Source organism: Crocuta crocuta, unplaced genomic scaffold, assembly GCF_008692635.1.
Source record: "Crocuta crocuta isolate KB4526 unplaced genomic scaffold, BGI_CrCroc_1.0 scaffold190, whole genome shotgun sequence".
NCBI classification, from domain to species: domain Eukaryota; kingdom Metazoa; phylum Chordata; class Mammalia; order Carnivora; family Hyaenidae; genus Crocuta; species Crocuta crocuta.
Window position 1 is genome coordinate 985,463 of NW_027527955.1, and position 21,593 is coordinate 1,007,055.

Sequence of the window (21,593 nt, forward strand, 5' to 3'; positions counted from 1 at the left end):
GGTTTCCTTCAGGCTAAAAGCCCAAACCCAGTGGATCATGGTCATAGACCTCATCCTTTACAGATCTCTAATAAAGGCCATTCTTTCTTTGTTTCTCAGAAATAAGTAAAGGTTTTCATACTCCATACATCAGTGACAATACAAGATTGTTAATGAACATGTTTTTAATCTATTTTAGTTAATACTTTCTTTGGAAAACTTCCTCCTGGTAAATAATCACGTTATCTCTCTAAAGGTATTTCTACTTCCTAGTTGGACTGTAACATTCTTTTATCATTTATTGTCTAGACTGAATTTTCCATCTTATTTTTATTTAGGGTGGAAGTATGATGCATGTCTATTAATATCTCACTACAAAAAGCCCCCTTGGAACCAGAGTCCTAAGTGTCCTTCCCAAGTTTTTAGTGGTGGCCCTTGAAATTAAGAAGCTGATCATCTCTGTAATGTCAAGACCAGGGAACATCTCTAATAGAAGCTTTCTCTTTAGCCCTTGGTTTCCTCCCCTGACACCATATCTCTGTTGGTCATTGGAAAAACTGATGCATTTATGTACCCACACTTTTTATATGTATTCCCATATATCTAGTTCTTCCCTAATGGTGTATCTATTTATCTATAGATTTATTGATAATATTTATATATATTCATATATATATATATGACCTTACATATACAAAATCTCACAACCCCAAAGATAAGCTGTCCAAAGAGCATTTAGCCCCTCTTTCTCCCTCCCTCTTCCAAACCCCATTACAGAAGACAGTTGCTTACTCTCTTCTTTACAGTCCTTGTAGACAAAGAGTCTACAGACATAACTGGTCAGAAATACTGACAAGGCTGCTGTGTTACCAAACCCCTGGGGGGACTAGTCACCAAAATACATTGTTGGGCTCCAGGGGGCACCGTGGAGATGTGCAAAGAAACAGGCCTGCCGCCATGTTTTTCACAGCTAGATTAATGGCCCTTTGATGTCTTTCAGACATATTTAATACTATCATTATTCTAACAGAAAGTTCAGATAGGTTATGGTACTCTTAAAACAAGGGGAATACAATAAGAGCCCAGCTAAAAAGAGAATAAGATGATTGTGTCAAAAGTCCTCACAAAGGAAAGCTACTGAAAGTTAATATTAACCTAACCTTGAGTTCTTCAATAGCCAAAGTAAAAAAGAAAATTACAGTGAATTTTATAACTTGCAGTGTGTAAAAATAAAAAATGATTCATTGGAAGCTACTAATAGAAACTACCCTAAATTCAAAGAAGGATTTATCATGTAGGTCTTGTCTTTTTTTATCAAACAACAAAGTGAACATATTTTTATTAAAATAGCTGTTTATAGCAGTTTATCAAATATGCAGAACCAAACTCCATAATTATTTTCAGTACATCAACCCTTAATAAAAGTTTATTTATAAATTTGTAGTTCCATGAAAGGATTTTTCATAGGGAACCAAAGCAATAAACTTCAAATGCATAAGTTTCTGGTGATCTGTGTTGATACAGGGATAGAGATTAATAATCTACCAAAAGTTACCTAAGTATTAACTTGGGCTAAATCAGCAAGATAAAATTTAGAGAAACATTTTGTCTCTCTAGTGTTTCTCTTATCAGAGCTATATTCATGATATATTTCTTGAGACATGGACCTTTGATGTTAAAAGGCTATTTGGTCTACTTAATCCTTCAAATTCCTCTAAAGCTCAGACCCAAAATTATTTTCTTCAAGCCAGGAAAGCAAAGGAAAATAACAGATATTACACTTAGGTGCCAGTTTTTACTCCTTTTTTTTTTTTTTTTTTTTCTTGTCAAGCTAACGCTTTCTGCACTGTGGTTTTGGTCTTCTCCAGAGCAAGAAGAACAGTCTAGAAGGGACTTGCTGCTCTTGTTCATCTTGGCTTGATGACCTCTGCCTAACTCTCCTTTAGATATATGTCAAAGGAAAAGAGAAGGATTGTCATCCATTCTATAATTCTTCCTGCCTGGTCCCTGCAGAGCATGATTATAAAACCAACATGTACCATATATAGATCTTGAGCTCTCTGTCCCGTGGAAATCTCCAGATGTGGAATTTTTCATTACTCTTCTTTTGTTCCTTGATGAATGAGGTCTGGGCTCTGTGTACACCATTTTTAACGTTGCATTTAGCAGTATAAATATGATTAAAGAACATCTTCAGAAGGTAATAGGCTTCTCACTTTACTCATTTTGTAAGCTCAGTCTGGTGTAGACAGACTGAGCAGATGTCCTAGATGTTCTGTTTTATGGATTCACAAAGTAATAGCCCAATAGATATGACAATAATGTTTGAAGTACAGAGTTACTGGGGAAAAGATGACTGTGTTAAAAAATCTGTTGCAAACATTTAAGAAGTGCATAAAACCAAAGTCATCACTGTCTGAACTGTGTTCAGCAAATCTAAATGAGTGATGCAATGTTCTGAGGTTATACACCCGGGACAAGGCAAGCATCTTAATGGCACATCCAGTACTTTTTCCTAAAGCGTGTCTTTTTTCCATACACTGGAAGATAGCAATAGCCCTGAACTTCCCAGTGTTCTAGAGGGAAATAAAGCATTGATCTGTGGTCAATTAAGGCAGAACACCCCGTCAGTAATGAAGGGGAACACACCTGCTCTGGTTTGAATTTTCCAGATGTTTCTAGGTATTTTTAGCCTTAATTCTTTTCCTTGGTTGCGTGTATATTAAGTGGGTAAGACCTGTTTATGTCATTTTATATAAAACAAATATAGATACAACATTTTATCATCACTTCTCCTCAGCCACACCCTTGCCCCACATATAAGCCTTTAGATGATAAAAATGCTATTGATTTGAAAGCCTTTGGTGCCTTGAAGAGAGAAGGCATTTTAGATATTCAAGGTAGAAATATAATAATTAATACCTTGGTAGTTGGATGTCTCATGGCTTGAGAAACATTCTTGCATTATTTCTTTCGATTCCCACAACAATTCCAGTGAAGTAAAGGGTGAAGTATTTATTTTTCATTTTTGGCAGGTGTGGAAATAGGGCCCCCAGGGAGATGCAGGACTGGCCAAGGTCACAGAGCTAGTGAGTGAGAGCTCAGTCCTAAAATCCCGTGTTCCTCCTGCCCAGAGGCAGTAAGTCACTAAAAGAATCCTTCAAATGCTGTCTTCCTCTTGTTGACACTGGACAAGTTATACAACTTGTATATATAACCCTACTTACCCCGTTTCCTCACCTATGACCTTTTCCTGAAAACCTTCAGATCATTTCAAGGAAAACTGTAAAACAGACAAAGCCCAAGATTTGTTATGAAACCATTTTTGTATATTTCCAATTCTATCTACTTTTCCTTAATTAAGCAGCAATTATGTATTGACCACCTACGACATGCCAGGCAGCTGTGTGAATAAGGGGTTCCTATTATTCAGTGCCATTCCTAGTTTCTTTCTAACCAAATGCCATTTCCTAGTCAATTCAAATATTAGCCTTAAAATATTTATCTTATCGAGACTTGAACTTGTGCTCCTGAGCAAGAGTGACCACTGGCCCTCTTGAGGAAAACAAAATGTTTGGGGTACAATTTTTACAGGATTTCTTTAGGAAAAGCATCATTGGAACTTGCCGCCAAAAACTCAACCAATAAATAATAGTATGAGTTTATGAACAATAGCACACGTGTGTCAGTATCTCTGATGGTCGTTCTTGTATTTGAAGGTTTAGTAACGTCATTAGAGCCCACACTCGCCTAGAGTCAAGATACAGCAATAGTTCTGGAGGATCATACGATGAAGATAAAAGTAAGTACCAGCGGGATGTGGGGGTTCAGATGGAATGCAGGTATTTGGAGAGTAGAAAATGAGTGCTTTGATTATTCTTGTTCTAATTACTAAAAAGGGACCCATAAATATTAAGTAATCATGTGATCCAGCTGTGCAGGTGGGCATAGAGTCAGCATCCTAAAGTAAAGAGAAGCTCCACAATGGGCAAATCAAAATTAGAAAACCTCAAACTACTGCCCCAATCTGTACTTTTATATTCCTGGCAATTTTCCTTGGTGATACATATGGGAAAAGGCTACTAAGAAATTGTCGATTTGAGAATCAATGTTGCAGCTCAGTTATTCAACCTATCTTAGAGCATTTGACCTTTAAGCTCTGTCCGTCAGCTCACCCAGGGTAGGATCTGTTTTCACCCTGAGACTCTCAAAGGCATAGTCTCAGTAGCCAAGCGAAAATTACTAAACTGGGAGATATAATTGTCACAGGAATTTCTTCATACCCTGAGAAGGTAGGAAAACCAAAACGGCCAATACATTCATTTATTTTGTTTAAGCCCTGAACAGCTTCTATGGATGCGGAACAGGTAAAGGGTATCATTTGGTAACAAGTTACAAAAATTCTGGAACCAAAGTACACTCCCTGTGACATTCAGTATGGTGAGGGAATCAGTAAACTATCTGATGGGATTCATTTGTCTGTTTTGGAGGAAATTGTAAATACGATGGTATTTCATGGATTAGGTTCATTTTGTAAGTCACTGCATAGGACCTTTGTAGCTGCTGTTTTGATTTGTTTTGTTTTTATGGAAAATGTGCCCAGGGGGTAACAGCTAAGTAAGTCTAATGACAGCGTATTTCAACTGCTATTACTCTGCTTCTTAATGCACAGATAGGCAATTCTCTAGCATTGAAAATACCAATGGAGGGGGTGTCTAAAATCCATATATAGTTACCATACTCTAACTTAGGTTAAGTTTCAGCTATGTCCCTATTAAACTTCTTACTAGTACCATCAGTCTGAAATAAAATAAGCTGCTTGTATTTTCACCTCTTTCTGTGCCCCATCAGGGCACATCCAAACACTGGATATTTGCATCTCAGGAGAACCAACCATCAGTTTTAGATGGGACTAGATTTTACAGAGGAGGAGAGTAGTAGTTGAGAAATGGAGAGTTGTTGGTACAAGAAAAGTCTGGATTGCTGTGCAATATTTAAAATTTGGGGACAAAAAAGTTACTTCATAAAAAGGTGAAACAGTCAAATCCTGCCCCCCTCCCCCAGAATATGCCAAGCATAACAAAACATAACACTCTATGACTGTGGATCTATATTGCTCAATTTTTGGTGCATTAGTAAGACCCAAGAGTTGTTTTCTGAAGTGAATCCTGACCTTGCCCCTGGAAACTCCCTTTCCTGACATCCCAGAAGTGGGCTGTGTCTTAGTACCTGCCCTTGTTGGGAGACTCAGTCTTCACAGTAGGAAGGCACCCCCTCCACCCACTCTGCTAACTGGTTATTCAAGAATATTGCTGTCTTGCAGTTGATTCCTTTAAAGTGTACCTCTTTGCTCTGGCTCCAGGACATAGAATTTGATAGAATCACTATAATAAAGTAACAGTTACTTTGAAAATACATAAATAGTAAATTTCAGAGGATAATTATAATAAAATAATAATTAGGTCATTATATAAACTCAGATCACGGGCTCTAGGGACAAAAAGAAAAAGTAATGGAAGTATTCGTGAAGAGGGGAAAAAAAACATTGTGAATAGTTGTGAAGGCATAAAAAGAAGTCTAATGTTATTGTTATGGCATCTATTTCACCTAGAAATACTGTTTTATAAATTTGTTGTGCCTGTATAAGCAGCATTTTAATGGGAAAATTTTGGCATAGAATTTGAATTCATTTGNAGGCTCTAGGGACAAAAAGAAAAAGTAATGGAAGTATTCGTGAAGGGGGAAAAAACATTGTGAATAGTTGTGAAGGCATAAAAAGAAGTCTAATGTTATTGTTATGGCATCTATTTCACCTAGAAATACTGTTTTATAAATTTGTTGTGCCTGCATAAGCAGCATTTTAATGGGAAAATTTTGGCATAGAATTTGAATTCATTTGAGTCATGTGTCAATAATATACCTTACATGATTACGGTTGTTGACCAGAGAAGTTCCAATTCATAGCATGTCTGTCATTGGAGAACTGAGATCTTATATTTTAAATTACTCATATTAAGAGAAAATGAAATCAAGTTACTGAAACATATCCTTCCTTATCACAGAAAAGTCCAGAACATATGTATACGAAGGTCCTTTTCCAAGTGTTTAAGTGATAAACCTGGACTCTGGCTATCTGGAGGAAGCAGAGCATCTAATAGGGGACAAATACCCTTAGGACTTTGGTAACTGGTTTTTCCCTGATGTATTTTTGGTTCTGGTTCTACACATGAGGGATATAGCCTATGCTACAAGAAAAGCAAAGATTGGTAGACTCAATTCTAAAACCTTATGGCCAGCCATCTGGTATATGTTAAGGGTGATTATTTTCTCTCTGAATTCCTGGGAGGATCAGTACAGATAGGAGGAGTAAAAAGAATCAGGTGAGACTTAGTGGCCTGGGGCTTCATAATCTGGGTTTATCCAGGTGGAATGACCATGTGCAGCCTCTTAAAAGTATTCTCTATTTATAAAAAAAAACCAAAAAAACAAAAAACCAAAACCAAAACAAAATGATAGTAACCTTGAGTAAAATGGACCCAGAAAACTGATTTAGACCTAGATCTATAAAGATCGCCCTGTTAATATTATGTAAGCTGTTTTAGAACTACTTAAAATACTTGGATTATTTTCCAAGGCCATAGGTTAATGTATGTGTCCCCATAATAAAGATACAGCTAGTTAGCCTGGATAGCAGCTGAGTCCTAGAGGTTTAGACCTAACTGTAGAAAACCAGCTTCAGGCCAACTTATTCCTAATCCAACCACCAAAAATCCAACACATTTTTGCTGGTATCCTGTGTACCTGAGAACATTGTTGAAACAAAGAAAAGTGTATCCTTTCTTAACAGAAATATCGCAAGTTTCTTTTTTCTTAATTCTTTTATATTCTCTCCATTTTTGTTCTCCTTTTAAGTTTTATTATACAGTAGCTGATTACTTACAAGTGCATTTTGCAACCAGTTTATCCTGGATGGTTAATTTGCTGAAAGTGAAACATTCTGTAGGTAATTTACCAGGAGGTCTGAAATGAGATGAGGAATTATCATATATGCTTTACATTTTTTCTGGGCTAAAATTGTTGTGGCCTAGCTTCATAGCATAGAATTTATAGGGTTCCAATTGCTCAATTTTTGATGCATTAGTAAGACCCAACAGTCACTTTCTAAGGCGAATCCTGACCTTGCCCCGGAAACTCCCTTCCCTGACATCCCAGAAGTGGGCTGTGTCCTAGTACTGGCCCTTGTTGGGAGCCTCAGTCTTCGCAGTAGGAAGACACCTGCTTCACCTGCTCTGCTAACCAGTAAGCCCAGCATTCTACACGGGACCAGCAGCCTTGGATCTATTGCCTCTCACCGCCTTTCAGAGTGCAGCCAAAAAAACTTTATGTGGGAGAAATTGCCTAAAGATGATCCAACACATCATTCTTCTTAATACACTATAACCTATCCCAGGATTGAGCCAGCTTGTCTGAAGCCATGTACCGGGCTCATATCATGTGACCCCAAGTGGAACTGCTTGTCTTTGAATGCCACTGGCCTCTATTGAAAGCATTATTTAAAAAAAAGCTCCATCACGAGTCTGGCTAGAGGTTTATCAATTTTGTTGATCTTCTCAAAGAACCAGTTCCTGGTTTCATTGATATGTTCTATTATTGTTTTGTTTTGTTTTGTTTTTAGCTTCTGTATCATTTATTTCTGTTCTAATTTTTATTATTTCCTTCCTTCTGCTGGATTTGCATTTTGTTTGTTCTTTTTCTAGCTCTTTTAGGTATAAGGTTAGGTTGTTTTGGAACTTGTTGCTGCGCTTACTTTAAAGGTATTGTTGAGGAAGTTCATTCATTCAAAAAATACTTGTTGATTCCCTGCCACATGTCAGATACTGTTCTAGGAACTAGGGAAACAACAATGAACAAAATAAAGTCTCTGCTGTTGTGCAGCTTATTTGAGAGTTGGAGGAGGCAGTCAGTGCTGGAGAATGGGTGATCTGTGCCAGAATGGAAACTTAAAGCAGGGTGAGAGGATAGAAAATGATTGGATTGGGGGGTGGATTTCAAATAGAGTGTCCCGAAACTCCTCTGCGATAAATTGGTACTTGGGCAAAGGCTTGTGTGAGGTGGAGTGAACCACATGGCTCTCCAGGAGAGCACTGCAGCCAAAAGGGAAGCTAGAGCGAAGGCCCTGACGCTGGACGATGCCAAACGTGATCAGAGAGCAGCAAGAAGCCCAAATGACTGGGGTGGTATGAGCAAGGGGAATGGTAGTAGGAAATATGGCAAGAGAGAAACACCAAGAAGACCGTGTAAGGCCTTTAAGGCCATGGTGTAGAGCTTGAGTGGAGAGGGGAGCCACTGGAGAGTGTTAAGCAGAGAGAAAGACATGAATGAACTTCTGTTTTAAAAGGATCGCTCTGGCTTATCTGTGGAAACCAGACTGTAGAGGGGCCATGATGGAAGTAGGGAGCAGTAGGGAAGCCATTGCAGTAACCATGTGAGAGTGCATGATGCCTTACCTTGGCAGTGATGGAGATGGTGAAACGTGGCCCCATTCTGGATATGTTTTGAAGGTACAACTCACTGAATATGATGTCAAGATACCTAACCTCTATTTCCCCTCTGTTAAGTAGGGGTAAGAGATACCTATTACTGGGCTAATTAATTATTAATATAATGTGCAATGCCTCGAGAAGTGCCTGGTAAAAAGTAGGTATTCCCTATGTTAGCTCCTAAAGTAATTATTTTTAATATTACTATTATCCTCACCATGATTATCATGATTATGAGTTGGATGTAAGATGTGAGAGAGAAGTCACGGATAGCTCTAAGGCTCCTGTCCTGAGCAAGACTTGAAATATGGAATTGCATTTTACTGCAGTGGGGAAGACTGGAGAAAGACCAAGTTCTCACAGTGATGAGAATGATTTAATGTTTTCTTTTTGCATGTCTGTATTTTCCATTGCTCTATAGTACATAATTGTATATTAGATTATCAAAACATAAAGGCACTAAAAATCTAATCAAGTAATTCTAACCCATTGATCCTATAATTCATACTCACCAGATGGGATGGTTAGAGGGTTTATTTTTACTTGCCTACATTTGTAAGATTCTTTCTACAAACACCAAGTAAGGAAAACAAAAATCATCACTCCTAAAAATAATACATGCTTGTCTTTCTCATCCTATAGATGACCCAATTTCTCCATATACGGGCTGGCTGTTGACTATAACAGAGACCAAACAGCCGCAGCCCTTACCCATGCCTTGTACTGGAGGATGCTGGGCCCCCCTGGTTGACTACCTCCCAGAGACCATCACTCCCCGGGGGCCTCTCCACAGGTAAGTAGCATCTGTGGGTAGTGGGAAACGACTGCTTCAATTTAACTGGACTTTTCTTTCCATGAGAAGAGGGAAATCATTCCAGGTCCTATCAAATGAAAGGACCTCTGAAGTCAGAGGGACCATGCGTAACTTTAATTGCAGCTCTCAGCATATTTGTAGAGTTTGGTTGAGTATTAACTAATGTGCAAAGCTGCCTTGTAACTCAGAAGTTTTTCTTGATGTAATGTGGATGTGGACATGCATTCTGTGATAATTTTTAGATTGTGAGTAACTTGAAATGAGGGCCCTTTTCTCCTCTTCCTCCCTCAGTTCTTATTACCTAGTGACTAGTAAGACTCCCTAGTATGTGATTAGCTCAGCCAAAGTTTCTCCCTTTTGTGGAATTCTGTGCTTTTTCAGAAATTAAACTCCGTTTCCCTGGAATAAGGATCTCACATAATTCTTCAGTAGGGCTCAAGAGTTGTATTTAATTGTGACTTAATGATCTATCAATGTATTTCCATCCTCTTCAGAAGTTACATTAATTTCATCATGTCATTGATTAGGTGCAATATTGCTGTAATTTTTATGACTGAGATGGTGGTGGATCACAGTGTGAGAGAAGATTGGGCTCTTCATCTACCATTATTACTCCATGCTGTCTTCTTAGGTAAGACTGGATCTAAGAGGAACTCGAGACAATAGGGTCAAAACTCTATAGACATAATCCGGAGAGCTTTCCTTTTACATTGACATCCTGTTTTCCTCATTTCTGAAATATTTAGTCTCTTCCATTTATCATTGCTTCTATGTGACATCTGCTTCTACAATTTCAATTGATCAGTCATTGCTTAAAATTGCCCTATTTCTGCAATATAGAGTGGTAACTCTGTAATGCTCTATCTATAAAGATACCCAAAACACACTGAGCCTCTTTGAGGGTCTTTGGCTAGATGTGATCAATTTAAAGCCATGAGACACTGTCAGCACACAGACAAAAAGAATATAGAGCACAGCAGGCCAAGGACCGGGATTTTTAAATAGCCAAATTGTAGAACAAAAATGGGAAGAGGAACAAGCCAGGGAGGCTCAGAAGTTTAGTTACAGAGAGATGAACAAAATTAGAATCCTTCAGTTAATAGGGAGACCCAGGGAAGAGACCATCCTAGGAAGGAGGAATGCTAACCATGTCAAATGCTACTGAGAGGTCAAGAAAAGTCCACCTATCAGCATTTTATTAGAGCATTTGATTTAAGGAATAAAACATTTTTCCTAAGCTCAACTTCTTTATGTTGGTAACACAAACAATAACAAAGAAAACTGAACATTCTTTCAACATGTTCCTCCTGAGTAACTTGGAATCTTTACTATCCCTGGAATCTAAAGGAGCTGAAAACTTGTTTATACTCAGAGATTCCACTGTTTTGTTCCAGGTTTGGACCATTACCGGCCTGAAGTCTTTGAACACAGCAAAAAATTGCTTCTTCACCTCTTGATTGCCCTCTCTTGCAACAGCAATTTTCATGCCATTGCTTCTGTGCTCCTGCAGACTCGAGAGATGGGTGAAGCTAAGACTCTAACAGTTCAGCCGGCTTATCAACCAGAGTATCTCTACACAGGTAATAAAAGAAGGAGTGACAGAAAGCCTGAGACAGAATCACAAACACAAAGATAACTTAAGGTGTCCATGGAGCCCAAATTAACTTCTTTAATGTGATCACCACCCCCTCCCCCTGCAACTTTCCGAGTGAGCAAGTAGGAGCACAGTAAATATGCACCCTTTCACTTGATATTGCTTTGGTTTTCAAAATCCTTTAGTATTAAATGTTTTCAAATGTCTTTGTCTTTATTACTATGATTGCTGCTCTCCTTAAATATGTTCCTACTGATACATTGAAAACTATGTCCTTCAGGGGCGCCTGGGTGGCTCAGTCCGTTAAGCATCCGACTTTGGCTCAGGTCATGATCTTGCAGTTCGTGGGTTCGAGCCCCACGTCAGGCTCTGTGCTGACAGCTCAGAGCCTGGAGCCTGCTTCAGATTCTGTGTCTCCCTCTCTCTCTGACCTTCCCCTGCTCATGCTGTCTCTCTCTCTCAGAAATAAATAAAACAATTTTTAAAAAAAGAAAATTATGTCCTTCAGCCAAGAGCATGTCTAAAACACTAAAGGATGAGAATGTACCAAACAGTGACTGTCCCCCATCACCTTGAGAGCAGGTTATTGCCAAGATGCCAGTTGTATCATTTGTGGACCTTCTAGTTCCCCTGAAGGAATTTTCACCTTTTTAAGTGACTGCTTTTTCTGGAAAGCACCATGAGTGGAAGTCTGCTAAGAACCTTGGCTGTTTTGAAACCAAAACTTTCTTTTTAGAAATGAGAACAGAAAGTGTTAGCTGAGTCATGTTTGAGTCAAAGAAATTATTGTGATGTGTCCAGCTATTCATGAAAACTTTCCCCAAAGAGTTCACCAGTGGGTTTCATTAAGAATCAGAACATTAAAAATACCTTAAAACTATAGTGAACTAACATTCCTGAACATTTTGTGCATTGCATTGGCACTCAATATGACATGCACTTCATCTGTCACCATGTACTTTATTCATAACCCTGAAGAGGATGTGCCTGTTACTTAATATTTGTACCCAGTGCTGTCCTGTCCTTTGACAGACGTTAAGATATTCCTTTGGGAAGCAAATACAGAGTTACTAAGTCTGAGACATAAGGACTACTGACCTCAGTGTAAGCCATTTATTTTAAACCAAGTTACACTTAATTGAAAATAACCCATCAATAGTCACTCAAAGACACAAAACTCTCTTCACTATAGATGTTTAATGAAAAAAATCTGAAGATTTTTGGCTGTCCTGACTCCCCAGGATAAGGATGTATTCCATTAAGCACATGGTCTTAGACTGAAAACATGCCCATTAGGTTGTGTATCTCTGAGTGCATCGGTTTTGCATTCACTACAACACTGGTGTGGCATAAAGTGGGGATTTACAAAACAAAACACAATATACCATAGGCAAGACAGACAGTGGAAACTAAAATGATTGAATCTGTAGCATACATGGAATACGAGTATGTGGAAAATATCTCCTTTTCATAAACATTTATTAATACTTACTGAGCACCTACTTTCAACCTATGCTTTCAAATCCAAGCTAAAAACCTGTATGCTAGAAATTGTTGTCTTTTTCTTATTATAATAGGAGACTAAGCTACAGAGAAATTATATATAAACTCCCTGAGATCACACAATAAATGGCAGAGATGATATTCAGGCCCAGGGCTCCTTCTATTTCACTATATCTGTCAGATACACCAGAACTATGTACTTTTTGTGGTCATTAAGTAGGAGAAAAGGGATGAGTATGTATCTACATTTTCAAATCAACAATACCCAGAGATGTAGAATGATAACCAAATATTAGGTGGGGAACAAACATAGTATTTATTTATACCATATTTCTTTGACTACCGTGAGACATATTTTATCAAAACATGGTAATAGACATATAATACTCACAGTTGTAAGCACACTTACTCAAAACATTATAACTTACCCATTATTAGGTGCTCGTATCATCAAAACTGGTACCATTTCACATATTTAAGTGGTCTAATACCCAAGAATAATTTGCTACCAGTACAGTTGGGTCCAGATGTTTAGGGGAACTGTTTGTCAGCCTGTGCGTGTGTGTGTGTGTGTGTGTGTGTGTGTGTGTGCTCACAGACACATGTGCAAACACACACACAAGCATACACCACTTCTTTTACAGAAAGCATCAATTCCAACACCAGGCTACAAAATAACAGATCACACTCCTATTACCAAATACACTCTGGTTTACACAGCAGTGCAACTAGTCCATAAGTAAGGAAAAAATATCAGTCTCATTTCGTCATAACCATAGTCAAAATCAAATGTTTTCTCCAAAAAATTCAAATAACTACACCCTCCTGTATGCTCACCTCCTCACCTCAGTAAGCACCCTGCCTAGCACATTCTACCTTGATCTTCTTGTCTCACCAGGTGGCTTTGACTTCCTGAGAGAGGACCAGTCATCCCCAGTGCCAGACTCGGGGCTAAGCTCCAGTTCCACGTCCTCCAGCATCAGCCTGGGGGGCAGCAGTGGGAACCTCCCACAGATGACCCAGGAGGTGGAAGATGTGGACACAACTGCTGAAGCGGACGAGAAGGCGAACAAGCTCATTGAGTTTCTGACGACCAGGTAGTAAGGGGTCAGGAGACAGAGGCCTGTTTTTAGGTTGGTCTTTGGGGGAAATATCATCACTTTAGAACTACACAGATGAAAAAGTAAGCCCGCAGTTTTAGCAAAGCCTTCTTTTCGCTTCTAAATGGCGTCTGCCAGCGTCTGTGTACAAGGAAGATACTGGCAAAAGCTGTCTGAGATCCCACTGACGGCACAGTTGATGGGCAGCAGGTTCTGTGTATAAAGAGAATGCAGCAGATGGAGGCAGGACACGGTAGCGCCCCACGGTGAGGATGACTTTAATCATCTATTAGAGCTGCCAGGATCTGAGAGTTCTGAGACTTGGCAAAGAACATCCTCTGGAAACCAAATATATTAGCCATGGTCGACCCAGGAGCAGCTGCAGAGGGTACCATTGTCTGCTCTTCTCATCCAGAGCCATTTATAAATGAAAGTCAGAAACAATAGGAAGCATGATGGAAAGGAAGCAAACTAATAATCAAAATCAAGAAAAGCTGCAAGCAAGCAATCCCATTTTGTCAGCTCTTCTGTTTCTTCCTTCCACTGAACAATTTAGCTTGTAAGACTTCAGAATGTCTCTTACCCTGAGGTCCAGTATTTGTACCAAGAAAATGATGTTTACCTGGTACTGTTTGGGGGGAGGGGACTCTATCCTTTCTCGGTACATTAATCCCAGAAGTCTAGTCTGTATAGATGCTATCTGATACCCCCATGATTTTTCTTTCTCCCATGAATGCATCAATTAACGCAAAAAAGGGAAAAAAGAGCGTTTTCTTTCCTCGGTTAATGATTCAGAGTATTCTTTGCAGTTCTTAGCTCAATATAGGACTTAAAGAAAGGAAGCTTAGGAAGGGGTCTGATGGTAACTACATCCAGGATGCTTCAGAGACCTGAATGGTCGTTGGTGAAGAAAAGTATGCTCGCCACTCGCCACTGTCCATACCTTGTGCTGGAAAAAGTATTCTTCTGAAATTCTCACATCTGGATCCATCCTGTTCTTTCTGTTGAAAACCAAGTAGATGTCATCAATTCATTTCTACAGTATTTGGTAGTCTAATGATAGGATCCTGATAAAAACATTATCTCTGCAAATCTAAAAAGTACAAATGTCTAAGTCTATATTTTAATTAACATTTTATATCATTTTATTTGACCAATATGTAGCACCTATTATGTGTAAACACTGTTCTGATGAATTGAGAGGTTTTAATTTTGTGAGTAAATTTTGTGAGGTTTGCATTTTGTGAGTAAAACATAAGAAAAAATATGCCTCCCTCTATTGGATAGATCCATTTTGAGTATGTTCTTAAGCTTTACCAGACTGAAATTTACACCCACATTAATCACTAAAATTTAAAAATCATATTGCGCTTTCGGAGTTACAACTGCATAGGTGGTTTTTAAAATACAAAATGATTATATTTAAGTGGTTATATTTTTAACATTTTGTATGTTTTGTTTAAGGGCATTTGGTCCACTTTGGTGCCATGAAGACATCACACCCAAAAATCAAAATTCAAAGAGTGCTGAACAGCTCACTAATTTTCTACGTCATGTTGTATCCGTATTTAAAGACTCCAAATCAGGTACTTTATCCTATTTCCCCAAATGCCACTTTCAACATTTTCTGTAATGGAGTGTATTCTTCCCGTTATAACCATATACTTTACATATATGTATATGGTTCTGTATTTGGCATTGATAGCAGGAGAATATTCATAGGGGAGCCTTGAAGCTTGTTTCAAATGTGCCTAACTGGATGATTATTAATGTCATGTATTTTTGCATTATGCCCTATCAAATAATTCCCAGAAGTCACTGTTCTCCCTGCTCCATTTACCTCACTAGAATTAAACTATTCCCTATAATATTAATTTTATTTCAAGGAGGCCATGACACAACACATGCATGGAAAGATGCTCAACATCAGTGATCATCAGGGAAATGCAAATACAAACCACAATGAGACATCACCTTACACCTTACATCTGTCAGAATCAAAAAGACAAGAAATAACAAGTGTTGGCAAGGATGTAGAGAAAGAAAAACCCTTGTGCACTGTTGGTGGGAATGTAAATTGGTACAGCCATTATGGAAAATGGCATGAAATTTCCCCCCAAAAATCAAAAAATAGAAATATCATATGATTCAATAATTTTGCTACTGGGTATTTCCCCAAAGAAAATGAAAACACTAATTTGAAAAGATATATGCACCCCTATGTTTATTGTAGCATTATTTCTAATAGCCAGGATATGGAAATAACTCAAGTGTCCATCCATAGATGAATGGATAAGGAAGATGTGGTGTGTATGTGTGTACATGTGCAAGCATGTATATAGAAGTAGATATATATTCATTCCATATATATCCCATTTATACAACATATATATTTTATATATAATGGAGTATATATAACAGAATACATAATAATGGAATGTTATATAGCCATAAAAAGGGATTAGATCTTGCCATTTGTGACAACATGGATGTACCTACAGGGTATTAACCTAAGTGAATTAAGTCAGATTGAAGAAAAAATATGCGATATGAATTTACTCATGTGAAATCTAAAGAACAAATGAATAAACAAAAAGCTGAATCAGACCTATAATTAAAGAGAACAAACTGATGGTTGCCAGAGGGAAGGCTGTAGGAATATGGGCAAAGTGGGTAAGGGGGAGAGAGAGATACAGGCTTCCAGTTATGGAGTGAATAAGTCACAGGAATAAAAGGCACAGATAGGGAACCCAGTCAATGATACTGTAATAGTATTGTAGTGTTGCATAGGGATAGATAGTAGCTACACTTGTGGTGAGCTTAGCAAAACATAGAAGTCGAAGAAGTTGAATCACTATGTTTTACATCTGAAACTAATGTGACATGGTGTGTCAAGTATACTCAAATTTTAAAATTTTACAACAACAACAAAAAAGGCAGCCACGAGTAATAAATCTTATTGGCTATGTTCATACTCAACTGTGATATGCTATCAGATTTGAAAATGGGTTTAAAAAAGAATTTTGTGATAAAACGTCTTTGACTTTGAAGGTATTTGCTAATAATTCCTGATGATCATTCAATATTCTGAACACAGTGTGATCTGTATTTAGATTATAGTAGCATCATGATGTGTAAGCCTTTAGCTGTATACCATTCAGATTTGACTTGGCCTGGGCTGATCTGTGTGTGAAATTTAAATTTGGTTCCTCAGCATAATGCAGCAACTACCGCTACCTTTTTTCACACACCAGGCTGACCAAATGAAATATGGCTTGCTGGCTTTCCCAGCTGCTCTGATAAATAGCACATCTCACAGTTTGAAACAATCCAGATTAGCCACACCTCCTCTCATTACCAGAGGGTGCTTTCTAGAAAAGCAAACAATACTGATAAACTGAAATGAGTTTCTCATTTCAGGAATAGGATTGACATTTCTTGTTTGGAATGCTTTTGAAATGTTACCACCTCTTCTACTGCTTTTCCCCCCACTTAGAAGTCAGTTGTTAATGGTTGAACATAACCCAAAGGAAGAAACTTACCGTTTGTGTGCAAGCCATTAATCTGCTTAAAATCTTTGATTGCATGAAGATAATGAAAATGAAAATACTCATGAATCCCTCTACTGTTTTCTCAGAGGGTGCTTAGAGTCCTGAGTTTTTTCACATCTTGCCCCAGATGCTTTTACTCACTACAGTTTCTTTATACACCCCTGCTCTCTGCCTGTTTCCACTGTAGCACAATAAAATATGTTCCTGGAAACACTTGTAGGAGTCAGGGTAGTGTAGCTGCTGTAACACACAACCCCCAAAGCTCAGAGGCTTAACACAGTAGACGGTTACTTCTGATCACATAACAGTTCAGTGTAGAACTGAACTGTTAAATAGTCTTTAATTTAAATAGCCTCTCTGACATCCAGATGGCCAATAGGCACATGAAACGATGCTCAGCATCCCTCCTCATCAGGGAAATACAAATCAAAACCATACTGAGATACCACCTCACGGTGGTCACAGTGGCTAAAATGAGCAAATCAGAGGACTCTAGATGCTGGCGAGGATGTGGAGAAACGGGCACCCTCCTACACTGTTGGTGGGAACATAAACTGGTGAAGCCCCTCTGAAAAACAATGTGGAGGTTCCTCAAAAAATTAACAATAGAACTCCCCTATGACCCAGCAATAGCACTGCTAGGAATTTACTCAAGGGATACAGGAGTGCTGATGCATAGGGGCACATGCACCCCAGTGTTCACAGCAGCACTCTCAACAATAACCAAAACATGGAAAGAGCCTAAGTGTCCATCAACGGACGAATGGATCAAGATGTAGTTTATCTATACAATGGAATACTACATGGCAATGAGAAACAATGAAATCTGGCCTTGTGTAGCAACATGGATGGACCTTGAGGGTGTTGTGGTGAGCGAAATAAGTCAGGCAGAGAAGGACAAATACCATATGTTTGCATGTATAGGAGGATTAGGAGGAACTTAACGGAGGACCATGGGGGAGAAGAAGGGAGGAAAAACAGTTGGGGAGAGGGAGGGAGGCAAACCATGAGAGACTCTTGAATGCCAAGAACCAACTGAGGGCTGATGAGGGGGAGTGGAAGGGGGAGATGGGCATGGAGGAGGGCACTTGTGGGGATGAGCACTGTGTGTTATATGGAAACCAACTTGACAATAAACTATTGAAAAATAAATAAATAGCCTCTCTTAAGGACACTGGCATAGTTTGGCAGGTGGCCTTCCACATTTGAAATTTGAAGTTTGAAGGCAGGCCTTCAGAGACCTTCCTTTGTGGCTCTGACCACCTCAGCTCAGAGGCCTCTCCTCAACCCTCTTCAGCCTGCCAGCAAGTGGAGGAAGAGACTGAGTGGAGCATTACTCAGGAGGAATTTACACCACATGCGGTTCTAATGTGGCATCCAGTGCTGCTTCCCACGTTCCACTAGCCATAAACCAGAAACAAGCTCCTGCAAGAAAGCCTGGGAAATGTAGGCTGCTGTGTGACACGTTAAATAGCCTTTCTTAAGGACATTGTCATGTCACTGGTGGCATTGTCACCAAGAGCATGGTGGGGTTCTATAGTCCTACCAGTATAGTTCTAGCCTTCAGGTCCATTCTGATTTCAGTAAGGTTTTGTTCATTGACAGAGGACCTAACCCCACATGTAATAAAATTAAGTAGGAAAATAAAACAAAATAAAGGTACAAATTCTGTTTTGAAACATAATCCATTCATAAATTGTGAACTGCCTATATGGGTTTAACCCTGTATTTGCTACTTTGAATATATCTAAGTCCATCTTCCAGGACCCTTTGTTTGCTCTGCAGGAACATTCTCTTATATAGTCTAAAGGTCCCTAAGGTCAGATAGCCAAGCAGCAGCTAAGAACAATGACGTTAAATGATCCCTCCTGGTTCACTTTCATGTGACAATCAAATGTACCATGGAGTCCTCTAGATCACAGAGACAGCCAAAATCACGGTTTTCATCATGTCCTCTGACTTTGCAGTCAGTTTTTCTCCCACAGAGAGGCACAATGAGTACAGATCAATGGCCCAGAATTCAATCCTGTGTTTTACGTTACATTTTGACTTCCATCTGATCCAGTGGTTTCCTGATGACTAAGATTAACCTTCGTGCTATTGGAAGAACCAATATTTGGGCAAGAGTTTAAATGATGGTTGCCTTCTTGGCAACATCTGCATTTCAATATCTGCATATTTATAGACTATTCTGAAGAACAAAGACTTTGGTACAGGCCTCGGTTGTGTTTAGAGTTGACTAGATCCACTAACAGCTTTCCTCTACAACAGTACTCTGAAAACTTGTTCCTAACAAATTCTCTTATGAAAAAAAGGAGTGAAAGTACTCCATGGAAAAAGGACTTCAGAAGAACAATGTAAAAAATGGGAGGGCAGTAAACAAGAATACCTTTGTGAGTATATTATGTGTCAGATGGTACAAAGCATTTTTTATTTTATTTATTTATTTATTTATTTATTTATTTATTTTTNGTACAAAGCATTTTTTAAAACATTGAATTTTTGCCATGACTCTATGATATAGATACTATTATTTTCCAGTTAAAAACAAGAAAATAGGCTCATAGAGACTACATTTCTTTCCAGAGTCCCAAAAACCCCTGTTCAAAACTTTGCACTTTGTTGCAAAGCTTCTGACTCTACTACATTATGCCTCTTTAAGATCTGTTCAAATTTGGTGTTTTTTTTATTCTAAAATGGTTAATTCTTAAATAAGTACCACCAAAGGATAGCTCTTTGCAGTTAGCCTGATTGAAACCTATAGATAACTGATGCTCTGGGTTTGCAGAGTATAGATTGACCATCTCTGGCCTCCTGGTGCCCAGGTTTTCATCTGGAGCAACACTTGAGTGAAGTTGCACTGCAGACAGCCCTGGCAAGCTCTTCGAGGCACTATGCTGGTCGATCCTTCCAGATATTCCGGGCGCTGAAGCAGCCCCTGTCAGCACATGCCTTGTCTGACCTTCTCTCCAGACTGGTGGAGGTGATTGGAGAACATGGAGATGAGATTCAGGTACAGAAGGAAAGGCCACCAAACTCATTCGCCTTCTCTCATGTCAAAGACGAGGACTTTCTTTGAGCCTTCTTTCTTTCACCAATTATCCCAGCCATTTGGACATATACAATTTATTTTAAAAGTTTCCAGATGTTAACTTTTATATTTACAAAAATCACTTTGGGGGCGCCTGGGTGGCTCAGTCTGTTAAATGTGCAGCTCTTGATTTTGGCTCAGGTCATGATCTCACAGTTCATGGAATTGAGCCCTGCATCAGGCTCTGTGTGGACGGTGTGGAGCCTGCTTGGCATTATCTCTCTCTCCCTCTCCCTCCCTTCCTCCTCATCTCTCTCTGACTCTCCCCTGCTAGCGCGCACACACACACACACACACACACACACACTCTCTCTCTCTCTCTCTCTCTCAAAAGAAATAAACTTAAGAAAAATCACTTCAAGGAGCATTGTATAAATTCAGTGGATATTGTTTTATTGAGCCAACAATTGAAAATCCCCTGGTGACTCCTTGGTTGTTTTTGTTGTTAGTTTTAGTTGACTGGGAAGTGGGGAATGATATGAATTGTTTTGTCCTTCTGCCGTCAGCCTAGGATGCTGCTGTGCTGTCTCCCCACCCAGAGAAGGAATCTCCATCATATCCATTGAGCACACTCCCCCTCTCTGTATAACTAGGCCTTGGTACACTGAGAAGAGCTGAAGAAGTAATGAACAGAATAGGTGCCACAAGAAGACCCTGTACCTCAATCCAAGGGACCGGGGAGCATTACATGGGCGTTACAAGCTCTGTAGCTTGGGCCAAGCCCTTTTTTCCTTTCTTTTCCATCAGAAAAGTTGCTACATCCCAGGAGACTTACACACTTGCAAGCTCTAGCCTCTTCTCCTCTTTCTGGACATTGGATATGCTCTTCAAAATGCCACTGAGGCACAGACCTTCTCATACCTCAGCTCTTCATTTCTGGCTCAGATATTGACACTCTGTATTTGGAATGTCTACCACCCTCTTCATCGAGGGGCAATGATTGCCACCTTTAGCCTTGTCCTCTCCCCATTGGATTTCAGAGGAGGTTGGTCTGTTGAGGACGTCAGATCTAGGGAAATAAATCTTTGTGATTACCTGCTAACTGCTAAGCCATCTGAATTTACTAAGTGGCCATTAAATTGTGTTTTTAGGCTTGGTAAGTTAAGGTAGCATAGACTGTCTAGCACTCAATGATGTTAACGTTAGATTTGAATAAAGTTTGTGTTGATTACATTTATCTTCCAGAAGGGAACAGCAGTTTTAAGCAGTACAAAATGTTATCTTTGTGTGTCCGGCAGGGTTACGTAATGGAAGCCCTCCTTACGTTAGAAGCCGCCGTGGATAACTTGTCCGACTGCTTGAAGAACAGTGATCTCTTAACGGTGTTATCTCGGTGAGAATAAGCTTAATGACTTTTGAAATCAAACATGCTGGACTCAATAGTTGAGACATGCCTAGACTTTGGGCAAAATCCAAAGAAC

The 21,593-nt window shown here is 39.1% G+C and overlaps 1 protein-coding gene across 1 annotated transcript in view; it reads left to right on the forward strand.

The window, feature by feature from the left end:
* Nucleotides 1-21,593, forward strand: part of FRY (FRY microtubule binding protein) — a 269,335-nt gene that overhangs the window by 181,740 nt on the left and 66,002 nt on the right. Inside the window, exons 36-43 of the mRNA XM_077752524.1 lie at nucleotides 3,699-3,781; nucleotides 9,162-9,312; nucleotides 9,861-9,964; nucleotides 10,728-10,913; nucleotides 13,329-13,527; nucleotides 14,995-15,116; nucleotides 19,907-20,094; nucleotides 21,411-21,505. Coding sequence (XP_077608650.1) covers nucleotides 3,699-3,781; nucleotides 9,162-9,312; nucleotides 9,861-9,964; nucleotides 10,728-10,913; nucleotides 13,329-13,527; nucleotides 14,995-15,116; nucleotides 19,907-20,094; nucleotides 21,411-21,505 — 1,128 coding nt within the window. The remainder of the gene's footprint in view (nucleotides 1-3,698; nucleotides 3,782-9,161; nucleotides 9,313-9,860; nucleotides 9,965-10,727; nucleotides 10,914-13,328; nucleotides 13,528-14,994; nucleotides 15,117-19,906; nucleotides 20,095-21,410; nucleotides 21,506-21,593) is intronic.